The sequence below is a fragment of the Hippoglossus stenolepis genome, chromosome 19, assembly GCF_022539355.2.
Source record: "Hippoglossus stenolepis isolate QCI-W04-F060 chromosome 19, HSTE1.2, whole genome shotgun sequence".
Lineage (NCBI taxonomy): Eukaryota > Metazoa > Chordata > Actinopteri > Pleuronectiformes > Pleuronectidae > Hippoglossus > Hippoglossus stenolepis.
This window is the reverse complement of record NC_061501.1, coordinates 3,034,323-3,048,640: the sequence shown is the minus strand read 5'-3', so window position 1 is coordinate 3,048,640 and position 14,318 is coordinate 3,034,323. Positions and strand designations below refer to the sequence as shown.

The 14,318-nt window shown below is 40.6% G+C and overlaps 1 protein-coding gene across 1 annotated transcript in view; it reads left to right on the top strand.

Moving 5' to 3' along the window:
- si:dkey-225n22.4 (collagen alpha-1(XXI) chain) overlaps positions 1–13,570 on the top strand; it is a 53,100-nt gene extending 39,530 nt beyond the window's left edge. Inside the window, exons 23-31 of the mRNA XM_047344603.1 lie at positions 313–384; positions 870–905; positions 2,664–2,708; positions 7,460–7,492; positions 8,969–9,115; positions 9,363–9,417; positions 10,028–10,222; positions 12,755–12,832; positions 13,273–13,570. Of these exons, the coding sequence (XP_047200559.1) occupies positions 313–384; positions 870–905; positions 2,664–2,708; positions 7,460–7,492; positions 8,969–9,115; positions 9,363–9,417; positions 10,028–10,222; positions 12,755–12,832; positions 13,273–13,460 (849 nt within the window). The 3' untranslated portion in view covers positions 13,461–13,570. The remainder of the gene's footprint in view (positions 1–312; positions 385–869; positions 906–2,663; positions 2,709–7,459; positions 7,493–8,968; positions 9,116–9,362; positions 9,418–10,027; positions 10,223–12,754; positions 12,833–13,272) is intronic.
- The last annotated feature ends 748 nt before the right edge of the window (positions 13,571–14,318 follow it).

Genomic DNA, 14,318 nt, shown 5'->3' with positions numbered 1-14,318 from the left:
TCTCTAATTTGGTCCATGTCCCATCTATTAACATGGAGGAGGTAGGTTTTATAACCTATACAATTGGCAATTGAGACGCTTTGGCTTCGCTTTTGGGGAGCAGTCATGTCGCCCATCTTTATATACAGTCTAGGTCACACATATAATTTGACCACTTTTTAAAACATATTATAGCATTTATGCAGCTCTTGTTATCTGTTATCAAACATAAACATACAAATGATGGTTAATATGGTTTTCCATAGTATTTTTCTTCAAATGTTTACTTTTTAAAGCTGATTCCCAGAGATCAATAACCTTTGACCTTTCCAGGGCTCAACGGGGGAGGCTGGTTTTCCAGGGCAGCCAGGTGGCATGGGGCTGCCGGGGTTCAAAGGTCACAAGGTCAGGAAGCCAATGAGGAATCAATCAAATAAAAAGAAATGACTTGCCTCATTTTGTTTTCACTAATCGACGTCCACATTTGGACTTGAAGGCGCCACTTCATGAATGATTAATGGCGTTAGCTGTGAGGAGCTTACATAATTTACATGTTGTACTGCAGAAGTGTTGACAGCTTAACATTATACATACTTGTTAATGCATTATTTATTTTTCGGCTCAGATGACATGATTAATTTTAATGATGCTGAAGGTCGTCCTTCACACATCAAAAGCAGTACGCCCTAACACAAATACAGAGCAAACAATCCTAATCCGGATCAGTCGCTTTAACGTGCTGTGTTTGTTTTCTGTACACTATTATGTAAACGGAATACTGATGCTATTTTTCTAGTATTAACTCCTCAAACAGCATATTATTTTATTAAGATGTCAAACTGTCGGTTTTTCAGTGGGACATGTTCTAATGTTCTGTGTTGTATTTTTAGGGGGAGAGAGGAGAGGCTGGCTCCAAAGGAAACCAGGTATTTGTGTCACACAACTCCTGCATCCAATAGTAAAACTGTATTGAGCATGTTTTAGTGTTTCTGACTGTATCGTTTCTGGTGAAGCAGACTGACCAGGTGGAAAGTCTCACAAACTCATATGTAGCGCTCTGAAAATGTGAACCTATACAGGGTTTCTACAGGGTCTTAAAAAGTATAGAATTAAATAGTAGAATTTAAGGCCTTGAAAAGTCTTAAATATGTTAAAATATTACATACTAGTCTTATTATTATGTTAACTTTAATTGAATACTACTTCCGTGATGCTTTTTTGTGAAGATATGTTTTGATGACATGCATAGTTTGTGGTCTTGGGAGATAATGTTCAGTATCAAGCCTTATTCTCTACTAGTCTGCTTCACCTTAACTTCAACTATGAGGAAGTGTAAGTAATTCTGATGAATTTAAGGCCTATGTCAAGTACGACAGATATAAGGAAACATCAGAGTCCCATTTACTGTGGTCTTACAAAATCTGAAAAGGTCTTAAGTCTTAAGAAACCCTGCCAAACAGCAAATACCTTTTTTCTAAACATTTATGAACACAACTTATAGTGCTACCATTGGAGACCTCTCTGTCAGTCATCGTATCAAACCAGCAACATTTAAGATAAATGTTTGGAAGGCTGACTAACCAGTTTCAGGACAGATGGAAATTGTTCAGAATAAATCCCAGAGGTGATTCCAGACAATTTAAATTGACCATCCTTGAAACTGACAAAATCTGATTACACAAGGTTTTTGATTAAAGAGGATCTAGTTTAATTAATTTGATTATAGGATTGTAATGTGCTGATCTTAGTCGAGAGTTCCCTTGTGGCTGCTGCGACAACAATCTGCTCTGAGATTGCACCCTTTGCTCATTACGGGAACTCTGGAAGTCTAAAAGTGTCATGTTGCACTGATTTACATCAGCCACTCTACTTCGAGCATTGTGAACACAGCATCAATCACAAAGTGAGCAATCACAGCATGTGATGAATGCTCAGATTCACTTGCTCCCTTGTACACGCGCTAATGGAAAACAGTGCGAAGGCCCAGCGGAGCAGAGAGAGGAGAGCAGTGTGTTACAGTGCTGCAGGATGCAGTTGGAAAAGCCACACACAAGATAAAAAGTCAGGTTTGTTAAAGGTCACCGTTAGCCATTTCCGATTCCCTCTCTCCCTGGGTTTCTCTTATTGGCTGCTAGTGGTAATCATGACCTTTTCTACTGCTCACACACAGAATGAAGATATGGACCAGCAGACAGTGGCACACACACAAAACTACATTGACACACTGTTGTTGCACGTAGTCACTCTCATCCTTGCAAATGCACACACACACACACGTTTGTACTTCTGTCTCAGTGAGGACATTCATTGTCATAATACATTCCCTAGCCCCTTACCTTAACCATCCAAACTCAATGTATAACCCTTAAGCTAACCTAAACCAAATTCTAACCCTAACCATAAAACCCAGTCTTAACCCTCAAACAGCCGAATGAAAAAGTGAGGACCAGTCAAGATGTCCTCACTTTCAAAAAATGTCCTCACTCTGTAGGGTCTATGCTTAAAATGGTCCTCACAAAGAGATATAAGTAAAAGAACACACACACACACACACACACACACACACACACACACACACACACACACACACACACACACACACACACACACACACACACACACACACCGTGTATGGAAGCTTATTCACACAAACCTTCAGTTAATCATGATGTATGTCTTTGCAGGGGGAGAGAAGCAGAGATGGAGAACCTGGGACTCCTGGTGTGCCTGTAAGTGTAGAGTCATTTTACTTCCACTGGGTGGCAGCGAAGATTATGAGATGGGTTTAGCGGAGACACTGTGGTTTAAATGTGTGTTTGTGGTCACAAATGTCCCCTCAAGGGCATAAGAGGAAAAGATAATTCTTAAATACAAAAAGCACTCCGAAATACGATAAGAAATGTTTTTTTCTGCATTAAAACAAAATGACATCAAATTTTAAACTAACTTGCAGTTAATTTGGACTTTTATAATATCCTGTGTGAGCCATATTAAATAACTAAAGACAAATTTCACACTGAGCTCTCTGATGAGATGTCTGAAACTGTTTCTCTTTGACAAGGGATCTGATGTCACATGGTAGTGATGATGATGTTACTCACATTCGGTTGTACAGGATTGGGTCAGTAGGTCTTGAGTGGAGCTTTGCACTTGCTTTGCTAACAGCAGAATGCTGCCTCATACTCAGATTCAAGAATAGAAAACTTGAGCAGAGGGATGTTGTTGTACTGAACTTTGAGCTTGTTGTTGCTTGGCAAATCGATTATTTTAATATTGGGTGGACAGGCACATCTGTTCCACATTTCATGTCCTGAAGCATCTCACAAAATGCTATTAAAAATAAAATAGCCCAGGTTTTTATTTCTGCACAGCGCTGGCACACAATGTTCAACATTGCCCGTTGCTAGCAGTGACACAGCAGCAACAAGGCATTCCACAAATTCTCCTTCTGAATGAGGTTTCAACTTCTCAGCTATTAGCTCTCTCTCCACAAAACTTGCCCGTGTAACACTGTCTGTGTCAGAATGCGATTATGTGGAAGCTGGTTATTGGGAACCGAAACTCCGCCAAAGAGCATTAACTTCATTCAAGTGCATTTGTCCTTGCAGCTCATCCAGTTCAGCGGCTGTATTTTCAGTTTTTCATCACTGTGACCACATCCCTGCAAACCAGGCACAGTGACTTGTCCTTTACTGTACTCATTCATTTCTCTTAGAAATGGCACATTCCTCAGCTGCTTTCCTTTTCTCGACACTCACCGTTATGCTTGTAAGTTAGGACACTTTACAGCTACATGCATAGCCAAGGTTTTGAAATAAATTCCAAAACAGATAAAACATATGAAATATTATTTTGGTCAGAAATCCTCTAATGCAAGTCACAAATAAAAACTTCAACACAAAATACATTTAAGAAACTCAAATTATATAACAAAAGTCAGAAACTGACTTTACAATGTACTACACAGGATAAAAATTCAACAGCAATGAAACTGCAATAAAATGGCAAACAAAAATCAGTGCAAGTGAACAGCTGTACAGAGCAAGACAAATAAAAGAAAAAGCAGATCACAGAAGAGACAAGACGGAAACAAATTTGAAAGAACAAATTGATCCAAGCTCCATAGAATAACATAAAATAAAATAAAATAAAATGTAGTCTGCGAAACAAAACTTTCAGAAACAAAGAGGTAAGAGACTCTGTTTAGGAACGTTGTCCTGCAATCTCAGGCCCCTCATTTTAAAGCCACTGCCTGCGTTAGGTTCAACCTCAGATCAATAAGAGGACTGTGGTGTCACAGTTCAGATTCTTGACAATGGTAAGATGCTAAGTCAGTGCAGGTTGAATTACGGTCAACTGAAAATCAATGGTCACTTTGCAGTCGGGCAAATTGAAGCAGTCTGTGCTGGCAAACTCTTCTGATGCAGTGAAGGCAGGACGGTGAGTTAGAGAGAGTGCGGCCACACCATCAATTAAAACAGTGACATTCTGCAGCAAAACTGATGAATTTCAGTGGAATCACCATGACCAGTGGATTTGCTCAGAGGCAAAGGAAATCCATGCAAATCTGTTGCCTCTAGTTTCACTCACACTCATTTACACTGTTAATAATACCAAAGTCATTGCAATGAGTTTTTGTATGATTGTGTCATATTTGTTGTGCTTCTCCAACTGCTCTCCGCCAAAGAGACATGGGCATTAGAAAGTTAACACATAGACATATGCAAATGTTTCTCTTGAATAAAGTGTGTGAACCTGCTGTCCCATTCAGCTAATGAGCTTATTTTAGCTTATTTTTACAGATAGTTTTCTAAGCTTGGAGAGCTCTTATGACAATGATAGACCTTTTTAACAGAAGACATTATGACCAGTTACTGCACTAACAATGACTTTGCTCTGTTTGAGTGTCCCAGTAAACCATGACGGCACCAGAACAGTGTCTTCTGTGAAAAAGCTTATTGTGTCTGATGAGGACTGGCATGTTCCCAGCTGATTAGCAGATAAAAAGATCTGTCTCTGTCAACATGCAAATACAAATGTAGTATATATATATATTTAATGATATATTTGCTTACGCTAACGCTGAAGCTAAGATGCAATTCCGTCTAAAATCATTTTTAAATCTGAGCAGTGAGGAATGATTTGATGTTGGCAACAAGATGAAATGAGGTTTCATTAGGTGAAAGAAGCAGAACAGTACAACTGATTTAACATGTTTATCTATACTGAGATTATCATCAGTAATTGCTAATGAAAAAAAAAGTGATATAAAGTGCTGTGCTATCTGCAGCGGTTTTAAGCCTTCAAGCCTTGCATTCTTAATTGATACATTTTGGGAACAACAGCAAATGAATAGAATCGATCAGTGAGTATCAATTACTGAGGCATCGATCTCTATTGTAGAAAGAATTCAGTCAGAGGCGTGTGTGTGTGTGTGTGTGTGTGTGTGTGTGTGTGTGTGTGTGTGTGTGTGTGTGTGTGTGTGTGTGTGTGTGTGCGTGCGTGCGCAGCAGGATCTTTATTGCAGAATTGTGTTTTTTTGCCTGTGCCACTTGAGACAGATAAAACGATTGTATTTCTCAGTGTGCAGCTTAACGTGCACACAGTGTAGCCCAACTTCCATGTGACACGCCCTCAAGGCTAAAAGCATCAGCCGTGAATCACAAGTGTGTCACCCCCAGAAATGAATATGACATATTTTTGCCTTCAGACAGACTTCCTAATTCCTGCAGGATAAAACTGCACTGCAGGAGAAGAGAGGGTGTGCTCTGTTTCAGTTATTTCCTTCCTCACTTCCACTCGTCCGCCAAGTAATGTGGCATTAAGATTTAGGGCAAAAAGCGAGGCTCTTCTGCAAAGTGATTAGCGGAGCTCAGGCTCAATAAATTAGACGTTTTTGGGTTCAGGGGGACCAGGAATAAAAAGATACTAATTACACAATGATAGTTCCCCTATTGCCTTTTTCTTGTGAAGGTAACACAACACGGAGGAAGCGAGTAAAGAATGGAAGGAAAGCGAATGAGGTGTGGACGCAGGGTTGAACAGACAGTTGTTTGTTAGAGCATCCTAAAAGTTCACATCCATCACAGATAACATATGACCCTTACTCCACCTTCACTGCATCTTCTATACAACCTTACACATTGGAGTGAAAGCTGGTTAGTGTTAATCATAATAAAAGTGTGTCCATGTGGGTTTATGTGGGTCCATACCATAGAAGTGTCTCTGCAACTTGAGGTTACTGTTCACCGTTGGAATATAAATATCTTTTATGATGTGATAACCCCTATGGTTACGATTTGGTTAGTTTTAGAAATAATCATGAGGCAAGACAATGATGTTGTTATGCTTTTTTATGCCATGTGACTTCCTCCCGGCTTTACGTCATAATTTCTACAGCAGCTTGAAGGTGCTACCAATGTAAACATTAGCCTTTTTGAGAGTGTGGTTTCCTTCTGTCAGATGTGGGATTGACAAACTGAAACTGGAGCAGTGGAAGGCCCAGATGAACTGTGATACAGACAAAGGATACGAGCACTAAAATAGAAACAGGCAGACGTGACTGCTGTTTGTAATCAGTGTGGATCATGTCGAGCATTAGACTGTTATTTTGTCATGTTGCCATTACCAAGGCATGACAGTTTAATTTATTTCCTGTGTGAGGTTGTTTCAAGTGTTGAATTTCTTATTCAAGTCCCAATAGCTCTTAAAAGTTCTATTGTAGATAAATTAGGAATCCTTCATCCTTGAAATGAGCAGGAGTGTTGTTTCCATCGAGTCATCTGCACAAAGTTACCTTTGAAAGTTAGGTAGGTGGCAGGAGCATGGCTTTTAAGTTGATTAATAAATACATTTATGTGAATTAATGAAGAACAGATAAATAGGGACCTGTCTCCAGGGTTTGAATGCACACTTTACATGTAAATACATCGCTGGAGAATGCTAGCTGGAAGAAGCAGTGTTTATGTTCTCTGATATGATATATATATATATTTCTATGATTAAGCTTCCTAACAGCCGACCAAGCTACTTGTGTCATACAGCATTGAGATGGCTGAAATCAGTCACCTCTAGAGGAAATGAGGAAGGATTTTAAGGGAAACAGAGCACATCATGAGCCTCAGATTCATGTCCTGGTTCTTCATTTTAAACAAAAGCCTCACAGAAATGGTGTTACCACCGCAGGGTGCTATTTAAGGACCACTGTCTGCATTTTTCATCACATAAGAACAAGTTGTACATAAGAAAAAAACTTTATTTAATGCATTATAATAACCAATCTAAAACGATTGGTAAGCCATCAGCTTTGACGGAGAAGAGAACACTCCTGCATCAGCCATGCAGAGCAGCGAGCATATCTCCTCTGACATACTGTCTCAGCCTTTGATATGGAGGCAGAAGTTTCTAACTGTCTCTCTCCATTTCTTCCTCTTCTCCTCCCTTCCCCACCCTTCTTGCTCTCTTTTCTTTCTTCCATCAGGGCGAAGTGGGACCCAGGGGAAGGAAAGGAGAGGTTTGTCGAATTAGACTTTGCGGTATTAGATATAATCCATTCTGTCTTATTCTTCACCGCGGCGAGAAGCCCTGTCAAGCCTGCACGGCTGCTATAGAAGACTTACAGAGCCAATACCTCCAGGCTGGGGGAAATCTGGCCCCCCGGGCAAAAATATACATCACAAAAGCACTCCTTTCTAAAAGGCGCACACATCGTAAATATCAAACACTTACTGTACTGTCTGCAGAATCACAAGTTATGTAGCCTCTCCCCGTTGTGCCAGTGCTGTACAATTTGGAAGATATAATTGAATATACACTATGTTATGCTTTTTGATCACTAATAAAATCTAGTGAAGTAGAAAACATTAGAATGCTGTATATATACCTGTAACTGCTATACTATAATAAGTCCTGCTTCTGTTCTTGCACAGATCAGTTTCACCACAGTGGCACGTGTACCACTTGAAATTAATTCTAGAAAATAATTCTATTTAAACAATGGTTCCTTGATTTCAGACAGAGGTCGGCAAAACCAGGCCTCTCTTTTCTATCTAGAGGACGTTGATTTTGTGAGTCGAAAACGACAACTGTCCACGGCAGATATCATCAGTTGTAGCTGATATTATCAACCAGGCTATCAGCTCGCTAATTATCCCTCCGCGAGCTGTCTCCGGCTGACTTTTAGTGCTTCAAGCTGACTTGTTTACAAATCAGAGCGATGCTAAAGGGTCTTAAAAGAGACTGAAACTGCATATCCAAGGCAAACGGCATCCTCACCGGCTGATCCATGTGATCCAGTGTAGGGCTAGTCAGTTATTCTATTAGAAAGATGTAAGAGCAGACTGTTATTTTGGTCTGACATAACCCTTTTATAGTGTTTATTTCTTACACACAGACCCACCACAACATTAAAAGTGGGTTCAAATGTTCTGCTTGCTTAAGCATGCTCATGTTGACATCTAGTTTATTTTAATTTGACAAGAGAAAAGGGTTTTAGGATGAGGGCTAACTCTCTGATCTTGGCTGGGTTACATTTCCCTAAATTCCCCAAATCCGTTAAGAGCAGGACAGAGCTCCTAAGCATCCTAAACTCTTTGATAATCCATTTTTTTTACATAACATGTAAGCACTAATGCAACTAACTAACACTAACTAAACTAATGTAATCTAGTTAGTTAATGGACTGCAATTTAGCCTTGGTACTAACAGAAATAGTTTACTATTTTTGGTAACTAATTAACCAGACACGCTAATGATTGCAGCTAATGTTGGGCAGCTTATGTAATAACTCACTGTTTATTTCAGTGCTTGTGCTTTTGCTCTTTTATTGGTGGCCAGCCGTGCCCTATATTTGGACAATATTTAGGGGCGGCACTTAGCGAACATTCAATTAATCTACAGCACAATTTGGTAAATTACTGCAAACAGTATCAGGCCCCAGTTTCTTGTCCCTGTGATGTTAGATTTTCTGTCTCTCCTCCTGCTTTTTCAGAAAGGTGTGACAGGCGACATGGGCCAGAGGGGTCCTGAAGCAAAGAAAGGGGACGTGGGCCACATGGGTGCTGTTGGTCCCAGGGGATTTCCGGGTGAGGATGGGTTGCCAGGCCAACCGGGCCAGCCAGGATATCCAGGGAAACCTGTGAGTGAACCAAGAGAGAAATAATTGGGCTGGAAGATACAATCAGTGATTTCCTGTCTGGACTAGGGGAGTTATGTTTGGGAGTAATGGGGTGCAACTATCAGTGTGTGTGGGCTGCTGAATGTGAAGACAAAGAGTGGAGCGCTGACATCCTGTAAATCTGCAGGCATAGTCAATCACAGGATGAGTCCGCTTTCCTAGTCCCCGAGTGGATTCAGCTAAAGAAAGGTGTAATTGTGTGTTGCAGGGCAAACCCCCCTCAGATGCACATCTTATCAAGCTCTGCACTGACGTTCTGCGAAGTAAGTGTCTGTTTTTTCTGTCGACCAGAGGGGAAAACCACTGTTTCCCTTGGTTCAGTCTGAATAAGTTGTCTCAAATTGAAAGCTGCACATTTCACATAATTCCTTTGATTGATTCTCATTAATTAAAACAAACTGGGGTTAATCAGGTTAATCTGCTCTTTTGCTTTCGTGGAGTGGCGCTACGTTAAATAACACAAAACATATTGGATGGTTTTCATTATTTAGCGTTATTGACATGAATGTAAATAACCAAACACTCCCTAACTGTGTAAATGCCTTTGCCATGTTTACCCTTTATCTAAAAGCAACTCAAGCATGAGATGCCTCCCATTTAGCTTCTACGCCTCCCTGACTCGTTAACTCACATATTAGCTCCTAATAACAAAGACTAACAGAGATGCAAGAGATGTAAACGTGAAGGAATCCAATCCACCAAGTGGATACTTCTTGCTCTCTTTAGCATTGCTTCTTTCTTTTGCAACCTTGAGTTTGGAGAAAATAACCTTTAAAAGGTAGAAATAATAAGTTAGTATAGTTGACCTCCGGACTTTGAAATGATAAATTCAATTGAACAACACTAATAGTACCTTCTGGCTGTGCCCTACAGATCAACTCCCAGCACTGCTCCAGACCTTGGCCCCCCCAGCAAGGTGTGAACCCTGCGAGAACATCAAGGGACCCCCGGGCGAGCCAGGAGCACCAGGTACCAAAGGCTCCATGGGAACTCCAGGCTACCCTGGCAGGAGCGGCTCTCCAGGCTACCCAGGGCCAACTGGACTTCAGGGTCCTGCAGGCATCAAAGGTGATATGATCCATAATGTATGAATTTGTTAAGGTACTCGTCGACACCTTATGAAAGTTCATGCTCTCTGTAGGCAATGCTTCCTTACAGACGCCGTCTGATTCACTGTCTGAAACTGGGACAACAATCTCTCTTTACCCCGAAGACAACAAAAGCAGCACATCTCCATGAACAAGAGTGCAGGCAAAATTTACTGTTTCTTTTATCAACTATTAAAATCAAAACAGTGTCAACGCCTAACAAATTGGATGCGTTGATGTTCACTGTACCCCATAAAACAAGATCATTAAACAAGTGAACATCAGTGAACGCCAGCAGAGCAAAAGACAACAAATACTGAATGCATCCCAATAAGCTGTCTGTGATTTATCACCACTTCGAGACAGGGAATGGCTAATCAGCTGTGAAAGATGCCAAACTGTACCACTCCTCTCCTGTGGACTATTTCCGTTTGCTAGTTCAGGAGAAGAGCAACACCAGAGGTGTGAGGTTTGGTTAGGAACACTGAGGGAACAGAATGAAGGCTGAATGCAGTGAGAAAAGGGATTCAATGTCCTGAATGACATTTTATTCACATAGCATCTTAAAAAAGGTAATTGCACTCATGTCATTTGTAGATGAACCTGTCTCTATTGCTCAGTTAAAGGGGCAGTCTGCAGGTTTTACTTATTAAAAACCGTTGCATAATGCCTTCTATCTCTCTGGCACTGTTTTATTATGTCACACAAGTACAATTCTAGATCACTGGAGTACGCCTTTAAAGCCGTTTTCAGACATGAACTCTGGAAAATGTCCTCACAATGGGGTCTGGACTTTTCTGGTTCTGGATGTTTGCCGTTCACATATTAAGAAGGCAGTAGGAAATTCTCCGGTTACATGTGTTGACAATTTTTTTTTTTTCTTGAGTGTTGAGGCGAGGGGTGGCGCAGTACTCCACAGTCCGCCACAGAGGTTGTGTGTTTTTGTTTACAGCGCATCAACACCGGCGTCGCAAAAGGCTCTCGAATTTGATTGTCATTTCAAGATGACATCATCGCCGGTGTCGTCGACGTGTATGATCTCTTTTCTCTTTGTTAGTTCTTGTTGTTTTGCATTAATCGCACGTCATCAGCAATGCACCCACATGGAGTTTCTAATAGGGGGCTGGCAGGAGAAACGCTGCAGAATAAGCACAGCAAGTGACTCGGACATTTGTGTTCCCACATACAGCCCCTGCTGATTATTTCAGGAGATTATGTGGGGTTCATGTGCATGTCTGAAAGAAGCTTAACTTTTATTTTAGTTATCTTTGTTCACATAGAGATCAAGGGAAAAAATGATGAGTTTGAGCCAAGGTTGGCCTAAGATGATTCGTTCTCTTTTTCTCTGTGAATTATGTGTCTACAAAGTTTCACTGGGGGGGTATGAACATTGCGTGTACTGTAATCGATGAGAACTTTGTAGACTCAGGCTTCAACAGAATGTTTAAAGGAGCTAAATGAAAGAATAATGAATTTTTCAGCTGTATTACTTACACTCAGCCATCTGGAGGGACAGATTTTCCCCAAGAGATTCCTCCAGAATCCTGGGGAGTGGTGCTGCGCAAACAGCATCCTGCTGGCAACTGCATTCAGAGGCTTTTTACCCACACAAGTGGCACAGCTCTGAAGACGACAACATTGATTAGTCTGCCTGTCAGTGCACCACTTTGGTTCACACAGAAACTCTATCGCTGATTAAGAGGAAACTTTGAACAAATCCCCCTGGTGCCCAGAGACTGAATCCCACTAGTGATCACCAAACTTTTTTATCCTGAGCCACTAAGAGGTTGACATTTTTTTTAAGTGAAATGTCTCACCCACTAGTGGACGGCCATTACATTTACTATGGGTATTAATCTTTCCCACAGGATAGATTTTAATAATGTTCATCCACTGACTTTTCATCTCACACATCATCAGGTCAAAATCTTATGTCGTCCAACATATAAACGTGGTATTTCGTGGTAATTAGCAAATGTTAGCATGCTTACATGAAAATTATGATGACGAATAGATTACTATATTAGCATCATGTTAAATGATGCATGCTGGCATTTAACATTTAGCTTGAGGCACTGTTGTGCCTAAATACAGCCTCACAGAGATGTCAGCTCTTAGACTTGTTGCCCTGCAGAGATTGTTCTGAGGTTTCACACTTTAAACATCTGCAGACATTTCTCTTACTCCAACTTGTTTCGGTAACAATGATCAGTTAAACTTGTTTAAATCCTGTCTGATGATAGTGAGGTGTTCCAGTGTCCACATGGACCACTGAAACTGTTAATAGATAGTTTGGTTCAATAAGAGTAAGGTTGTAAAAAAACAAATAATGTAGCGACTTAGTGGTTGATAAGTTGCTGTATTGTTACATTATAACGAAAGCCTGCAGACTCGGCACAGGTCTCGACACCGTTAACAGAATCACACCTTTTACTTTGTTCTGAACCTGACAGCTCATTTACAGATACTCAAATTGTATTTTTTTTTAAAAGCAGATATATTGTGTCCTCAGGTGACATGGGATCCAGAGGACTCAAGGGCAGCAAAGGAGAAGGTTACCGTGGACCTCCAGGACCACCTGGACATCCAGGTATGTAAAAACTGCACCTATCCGCACGCTCTTCTAAAATGACTCAACCATTATTCCATTTTGTGAAGTAACAGCTATTTTAGCAACCGCAGTGTTCTGACATCTGAGCTTTCAGATCTGTGCATGAATGCACTTTTAACAAAAAGGCATCTGGGCTGTTTGTAGTCTTACATTTTTAATACGTTCGTGGGTGGATCCTGTTTGTACTTAGTTCTCAATGAGTACTATTAGTGACAGCATGGTTGGTTTGGTGAGGGAGATGTGACGGCAAGATACAGACAGTAAGTGCAGTATTTTCATCACATATGAGTAGATGTAATTTATGATCCAAATTATGCTATTTTTAGTTAGAACGATGACTTTATTAGACGTTATTTCCATAAATGACGCAGAAATACCGCTCATACAAAATTCAGTTTTATCTTTCTTTATCCCTGCAGGAATTCAGGGTTCCCGGGGATTTGATGGAATTGGCCATTCAGGCAATCAGGGAATTCCTGGAAAACAAGGACCTCAGGGAGACCCTGGTAAACGGGGAAGCTCAGGGGCTCCAGGAGTGTGTGATATTTCAATGTGTTATCAGACCTACAACCTCAGGGAACATTACAGCAAAGGACCCAACGTCTGAGGACATGGCAGTGTGGAAGAGGCTGCTTTTATGGAAGTGATTTACTGTATTAGAGATTTACAGAAATGTGTGTGACTGTGGACTCCTTTATGAGAGTATGTGGGAAAACAGCTGCATACCCCCATGATTATGGATTTCATGATCAAAGATGGTCAGCAGGCTCGCAGTAACTTACTGAGATACCAGGCTGACATGGCTAATTCAAACTTTAAACTTGCAAAGTTTGACAGCAGGTTTAAATGGTGGTTTCTTATCCTGAGTTAGTCTGATAAGCACCGGAATGGCTGTAACTGAGACGTGTTGTTTTTTTGTGTAACTATCGAGAGAATTCATGTTTGGGAAAACACAACAGAATAGCTACCTCCTCTTTTACCCGAGTCACTCTTTCAGTTAATGATACAGAAGGTTTTGCTAACAAGGCCAACAGACAAGCATCCCCAGCAGTCCGCACAAATATCCACACGCATTCACAAAAACAGACAAATCTACTTAATAAAATAAAGAACCTTTAAATATAATTAATAAGAAATCACCTATAAAGCCAGATAAAACTTTGTCCTTGCCATACGTGGAATAATGTGGCAAAAGATCCCATTTTGACAACCTAACAAAACTGATCCAAAATGAATACTTGATATTTTCTATTTAGTTCATATTATAAGTACATTCTGCTAAAACTGCATATTAATGGAAGTGGGCATTACTTATCTCTCGTGCTGTGTTTGAAAGCTGTGGTTCCTTTGGCCTCACCAGTTGAGATTTATATCGACCTGTGAAGTTAAATCTACCCTCAGCGCAGCTCTGTTCCAGAGAGAATGATTGTATCAGCAAATGATGTTAAAAGTACAGTACACTCCT